Source organism: Chiloscyllium punctatum, chromosome 4 (genome assembly GCF_047496795.1).
Source record: "Chiloscyllium punctatum isolate Juve2018m chromosome 4, sChiPun1.3, whole genome shotgun sequence".
NCBI classification, from domain to species: domain Eukaryota; kingdom Metazoa; phylum Chordata; class Chondrichthyes; order Orectolobiformes; family Hemiscylliidae; genus Chiloscyllium; species Chiloscyllium punctatum.
The window spans coordinates 108,235,661-108,242,594 of record NC_092742.1 but is presented as its reverse complement, the minus strand read 5'-3'; the positions used below and the strand labels follow the sequence as shown (position 1 = coordinate 108,242,594).

The following is a 6,934-nucleotide window of genomic DNA, read 5'->3' as shown; positions in this document are numbered from 1 at the left end:
TACATGCACACACCCCTGTACACACACCCCTGCACATACACACACCTTTGTACACATGCATACACCCCTGTACATACATGCACCACTGTACATGTACACCCTTGTACATACACACACTCCTATACATACACACATCCTTTACATGCACACAGCACTGTACATATACTCATACATACACTCCTATACACACATGCCTGTACAATCACACACATATAACCCTGTATACACACACACACAACCTATACACACACAAACATACAACCCTGTACACACACCCCATACACCCATACAAACATACACATCAGGGCAACATTGTGGCTCAGTGGTTAGCACTGCTGCCTCACAACACCATGGTCCCAAGCTCGATTCCAGCCATGGGCGACTGTCTGTTTGGAGCTTGCACATTTTCCCCGTGTCTGCATGGGTTTTCTCCGGGTGCTCCGGTTTCCTCCCACAGTCCAAAGATGTGCAGGTCAAGTGAATTGGCCATGCTAAGTTGCCCATAGTGTTAGGTGCATTAGTCAGAGTGAACTGGGTCTGTGTGGGTTACTCTTTGGAGGGTCGGTGTGGACTTGTTGGGCTGAAGGGCCTGTTTCCACACTGTAGGGAATCTAAATCTAATCCTACACAAACATTTGCTCCTGTACATACACATAGATACACACTTCTGTATACACACATCCCTGTGTATACACATATGTCTGTACACACCCCTGTACACAAACACACACCTGTACACAGGCAGACATACACTCCTGTACACACACACATGGTCATGTGCACACACATACTCCTGTACACACATACCCCCGTACACACCATACACCCCTGTACATGCACAACACTCTTGTACACACACATCCCTGTACACACACAATGCTGTGCACACACACATGCTCTTGTACATACACACCAGTGTACACTCATATACACCTCAGTACATACACACTCCTGTCATGTACACACACACACACATACACCCCTATGCACACACACACCCCTGTACACACAAACACCCCTGCACACACACACACGGCCATGTTCACATACACATACACCCCTATACATGGACACATACACACACAATGTACACACGCACACCTCTGCACATACACACACCTCTGTGCATACACACACCCCTACACATACACACATACGGACACCCCTGTACACACACACCCCTGTGCACATTCCTTTACATGCACACACCGCTGTACATACGCTTATACATACACTCCTGTACACACATCCCTGTACAAACATACAAATATAACCTTGTATACACACACACACAACCCGCGCACACACACACCGGTTCACACACAAACATACAACCCTGTACACACACCCCATACACCCACACAAACATACACCCTGCAAACAAACCTTTGCCCCTGTACATACACACAGGTGCACACTTCTCTACACACACACCTGTACATACATATGTCTGTACCCACACATACACCCCTGTATACACACACACACGCACACACACACACCCCTGTATACACACACACACACACTCACCTGTACACACACACATTCTGGTATACACACACACACGCACACACTCTATACATACACCCCTGTACACACACACACCCTATACACACGCAGACATACACTCCTGTACACACACACACACATACACCCCTACGCACACACATACCCCCGTACACACCATGCACCCCTGTATACACACACATGCATTCCTGCACACAGACACACCTGTACACACACATACTCCTGTACACACAAAACCCTATACACTCACATACACCCCTATACACACACACACCCCTGTACACACAAACAGCCCTGCACACACACACGGCCATATGCACACGCACATACACCCCTGTACACGGACACACACACACGCACACATTGTACACACACGTGCACACATACTGTGTTGTTCTGTGCTCCAAGTCTGAGTGTCTCACTAGTTCATTCCAGAGGACAGTTAAGGGTTAACTGCATTGTTATAAATCAGGATTGAAGTCACAAGGGGTGAAATATCAGTCAGAACATTAGCATCACCTCAGTCGCCATCTCTGTTTTGCTTGAAAGTGGGATCCTTTATGTCAACTGGAGAAGTCTGTCCAACCTTCCTGGGGTTAGACATCAACAACAGAAACTGGCCAATTGTGGGAGATGGTCCATTTGGATTCACTCTGTGCCTTGCTCCATTGTTCTTACTCTACCCCACTGACTGACCGCAGACTCCCAACAATCCACTCCACATCACGCATGAACCCCGACTTGGAAATATATCACCGCTCCTTCACTATGACTGGGTCAAGCTCCTGGAATTCTCCCCCTAAGGGCATTGTGGGTCTACCTACAGCACATGGACTGCAGTGGTTCAAGAAGGCAGCTCACCCCGACCTTCTCAAGGGGGCAACTAAATACAGGAGTAAGTGCAGGTCCAGCCAATGTCCCAGGAGTGAATAAACAGATGGCAGCCTTCCAGAGTCGGCACTGTGGTCAACAATCCTGCACCGTATACTTTGCGTCCACTCCCCTCGCCATCCTATTTTCATTCCATTACGTTCTCTAATCCTGCTCTCAGAATGACAGAATGCAAGAAAGCACAGTTAACCTCAGTCACAGAAACACCAGCGAGATTTCGATGCAATGTGCTTTAATCAAAAGTTCAAGAATCTGGGTTTTATCAAGGGATAAACAATTAAATCGTGTATTTTAATTTCAAAGAGGAACAGCAATGAGTAACACAGGAGTCATGAAGCAATGTGTCTTAAGGCAGTGTCTAGCCGTCGGGTCCTGCTGTGAAATCAATAACCAGGGATGTGCTAATGGTACAGGATGAGGAAACGAGAACAAAGGGTTTGCAGTTCCCTGTTGTGATGCACAGGGTTGCAAGAGCGATAGGTAACAGGTATTAAACAAACAACAACAGGTTTCAATGCAGTAACAGTTATTGATGCTGAACGACTGTCGTAGAGAGCTGTTCACGGTCCGAATCTACAACAGCTGACAGCTACAGTCTCTCTTCTTGATGTCAGTGGCCCAAAGGAGCCAGGTGAGTTTTTGTTCGTTGTAGGGAGGGTAACGGGTAGCGTTGACCTTTTCCATCCCAACATTCTTCAGCAGACATGCTCGCTTGTGGGAGAACGTGTCAAAGCTGAACTTCCCGTGGTAGGCCCCGATCCCACTGTAACCTGCCAATGATCAATAAGAGACCACGTCAATTCTGTCCAACCCCACAGCATAGTGTTCTATGTCAATCTATCGTGATGGAAACAGCACTGCACTGTCAGAGGGTCAGTACTGAGGGAGTGCTGCACTGTCAGAGGGTCAATACTGAGGGAGTGCTGAACTGTCAGAGGGTCAGTACTGAGGGAGTGCTGCACTGTCAGAGGGTCAGTACTGAGGGAGTGCTGCACTATCAGAGGGTCAGTACTGAGGGAGTGCTGCACTGTCAGAGGGTCAATACTGAGGGAGTGCTGCACTATCAGAGGGACAGTACTGAGGGAGTGCTGCACTGTCAGAGGTTCAGTACTGAGGGAGTGCTGCACTATCAGAGGGTCAGTACTGAGGGAGTGCTGCACTGTCAGAGGGTCAGTACTGAGGGAGTGCTGCACTATCAGAGGGTCAGTACTGAGGGAGTGCTGCACTGTCAGAGGATCAGTACTGAGGGAGTGCTGCACTCTCAGAGGGTCAGTACTGAGGGAGTGCTGCACTATCAGACAGTCTGTACTGAGGGAGTGCTGCACTGTCAGATAGTCAGTACTGAGGGAGTGCTGCACTGTCGGAAGGTCTGTCCTGAGAGAGTGCTGCACTGTCAGAAGGTCAGTACTGAGGGACTGCTGCACTGTCAGAAGGTCAGTACTGAGGGAGTGCTGCACTGTTGTAATGTCAGTGCTGAGGGAGTGCTGCACCGTCAGAGGGTCAATACTGAGGTAGCGCTGCACCGTCAGACGGTCAGTCCTGAGGGAGTGCCGTACCATCAGAGGGTCAGACCTGAGGGAGTGCTGCACTGTCAGAGGGTCAGTACTGAGGGAGTGCCGCACCGTCAGAGGGTCAGTACGAGGTGTTGTTACACTGTCAGAGGGTCAGTACTGAGGGAGTGCTGCACTGTTAGAGGGTCAATACTGAGGGAGTACCGCACTGTCAGTGGGTCAGTGCTGAGGGAAGGTTGCACTGTCAGAGGGTCAGTACGAGGTGTTGTTACACTGTCAGAGGGTCAGTACTGAGGGAGTGCTGCACTGTTAGAGGGTCAATACTGAGGGAGTACCGCACTGTCAGAGGGTCAGTGCTGAGGGAAGGTTGCACCGTCAGAGGGTCAGTACTGAGGGAGTGTCGCATCATCAGAGTGTCTGTACTGAGAGAGTGCAGCACTGGATGTCCTAAGGGAGCACTCATCTGTTCAAAGTACTGTCATTTAGATTGACGTGTTTTGTCTCAGCCCACATATGTCATAGACGCTATCTGGACAATCTGAAGAGTGGTCTGTGTGTGTGACAGAGGGAGTGAGTGTGTGCCTGCATGTGTGTGAGTGGAGTGTGACTGCGAGTGTGTCTGAGTGTGTATGTGAGTGAGAGTGTGAGTAAGTGCGTGTGTGTATGTGTGTGAGTGAGCGTGTCTGAATGTGTTTGCGTGTGTGTATGTATGTATCTGTGAGTGTGTGTATGTGTGAGTGTGTATGTGTGTGTGAGTGCACGTGCATGAATGTGAGTGTGCGTGAGAGTGAGTGCGCCTGTGTGAGAGTGAGTGTGAGCGTGTTTGTTTGATTGAGTGTGTGCGAGTGTGAATAAGTGTATGTTTATGTGAGCGTGAGAGTGTGAGTGTGTGAATGTGTGAGTGTGTGAGAGTGAGTGTGAGAGTGTGAGTGTGAGAGTATATGTGTGTGCACGTGTGTTAGTGTAATTGAGTGTGTGTGTTTGAGTGGTTGAGAGTGAGTGTGTGCATATCTTTCTGTGTATATGTAAGTGTGTGTATGTGTACATATGTGTGTTAGTGCATGTGTGTATGTGTGAGAGTGTGTGTGTGAGTGTGTGCATGCGCGTGTGTGTGTGTTTCAGTGTAATTGGCAGTGAGAGTGAGTGAGTGTGAGCGAGGGACACAGGCCGTGGTTGGAGCCTGGGCCTTTGTCAAGTCCCAAGAAGAAGACTTACCAATCCCTCCGAAGGGTAATGTGTTGAGAGTCATCTGCACTATATTGTCATTGGAACAGAAGCCCCCACTGCTGGTTTTCTCCAACATTTCATTCACCACCTGGAAACATAGCATCGGGTCAGACACACTGCTGGGGTCAGGGTCGGGGGTGTAGGGCAACTCCCTGAAGGCAATACTCATGAAAAATTACAGGCTCTCAAAATCCGCTGGGACAAAAAGAGAATGGGGAGAAGGCAGAGAGAGAGAGAGATGAGTAAGGGAGGGTGAAACAGACAGAGGAAAAAGGCAGAGAGTGGGCGAAAGAGGCAGACAGATTCAGGAGGAGGGAAGAGAGAAAGGGTGAGGCAGAGCCAGACGGTGAGAGTAAAGAATAGGAAGACAGCAGCAACACCGAGAGACATTGAGAGAGAGGCAGAAAGAGAAAGGCAAAGAGAAGAAGTGACAGATGAACTGATTGAGAAACAGTGGCTGAGAGAGTGTGGAAAAAGAAGACAAAGGGTCATAGAGAGAGACAGAGAACATGAGACTGAAAGAAAGAGGCAAACATACAGAGATAAACAGAGACAGAGAGACAGACAGCAAGGGAGACAGAGAGACACACAGACAGAGACACACAGACAGTCATACAGTCATAGAAATGGACAGCACGGAAACAGACCCTTCAGTCCAACCTGTCCATGCTGACCAGATATCCCAACCCAATCTAGTCCCACCTGCCAGCACCCAGCCCATATCCCTCCAAACTCTTCCTATTCATATACCCATCCAAATACCATTAAAATGTTCCAATTACACTCGCCTCCACCACTTCCACTGGCAGCTCATTCCATACATGCACCACCGTCTGCGTGAAAATGTTGCCCCTTAGGTCTCTTTTATATCTATCACCTCTCACCCTAAACCTATGTCCACTAGTTCTGGAGTCCTGCACCCCAGGGAAAATACTTGCCTATTTACCCCATCCATGCACCTCATAATTTTGTAAACATCTGTAAGGTCACCCCTCAGCCTCCGAAGCTCCAGGGAAAACAGCCCCAGCCTGTTCAGCCTCTCCCTGTAGCTCAGATCCTCCAACCCTGGCAACATCCTTGTAAATTCTTTTCTGAACCCTTTCAAGTTTCACAACATCTTTCCAATAGATAGGAGAACAGAATTGCACGTAATATTCCAACAATGGCCTAACCAATCTCCTGTACAGCCGCAACATGACCTCCCAACTCCTGTACTCAATACTCTGACCAATAAAGGAAAACATACCAAATGCCTTCTTCACTATCCTATCTATCTGCGACTCCACTTTCAAGGAGCTATGATCCTGCACTCCAAGGTCTCTTTGTTCAGTAACACTCCCTAGGGCCTTACCATTAAGTGTATAAGTCCTGCTAAGATTTGCTTTCCCAAAATGCAGCACCTCGCATTTATCTGAATTAAACTCCATCTGCCACTTCTCAGTCCATTGGCCCATCTGGTCCAGATCCTGTTGTAATCTGAGGAAACCCTCTTCGCTGTCCACTACACCTCCAATTTTGGTGTCATCTGCAAACTTACTAACTGTACCTCTTATGCTCGCGTCCAAATCATTTATGTAAATGACAAAAAGCAGAGGACCCAGCACCGATCCTTGTGGCACTCCACTGGTCACAGGCCTCCAGTCTGAAAAACAACCCTCCACCACCACCCTCTGTCTTCTACCTTTGAGCCAGTTCTGTATCCAAATGGTTAGTTCTCCCTGTATTCCATGAGATCTAACCTTGCTAATCAATCTCCCATGGGGAACCTTGTCGAACGC

At 48.5% G+C, this 6,934-nt stretch overlaps 1 protein-coding gene across 2 annotated transcripts in view; it reads right to left on the bottom strand.

The window, feature by feature from the left end:
• Positions 1 to 2,676: 2,676 nt before the first annotated feature.
• LOC140475957 (aldehyde dehydrogenase family 3 member B1-like) overlaps positions 2,677 to 6,934 on the bottom strand; it is a 175,387-nt gene continuing 171,129 nt past the window's right edge. For both annotated transcript variants that reach the window (XM_072567872.1, XM_072567873.1), the window contains 2 exons: positions 5,145 to 5,244; positions 2,677 to 3,188 (listed from right to left, as the gene is read on the bottom strand). In XM_072567872.1, coding sequence (XP_072423973.1) covers positions 2,992 to 3,188; positions 5,145 to 5,244 — 297 coding nt within the window. In that variant the 3' untranslated portion in view covers positions 2,677 to 2,991. The remainder of the gene's footprint in view (positions 3,189 to 5,144; positions 5,245 to 6,934) is intronic.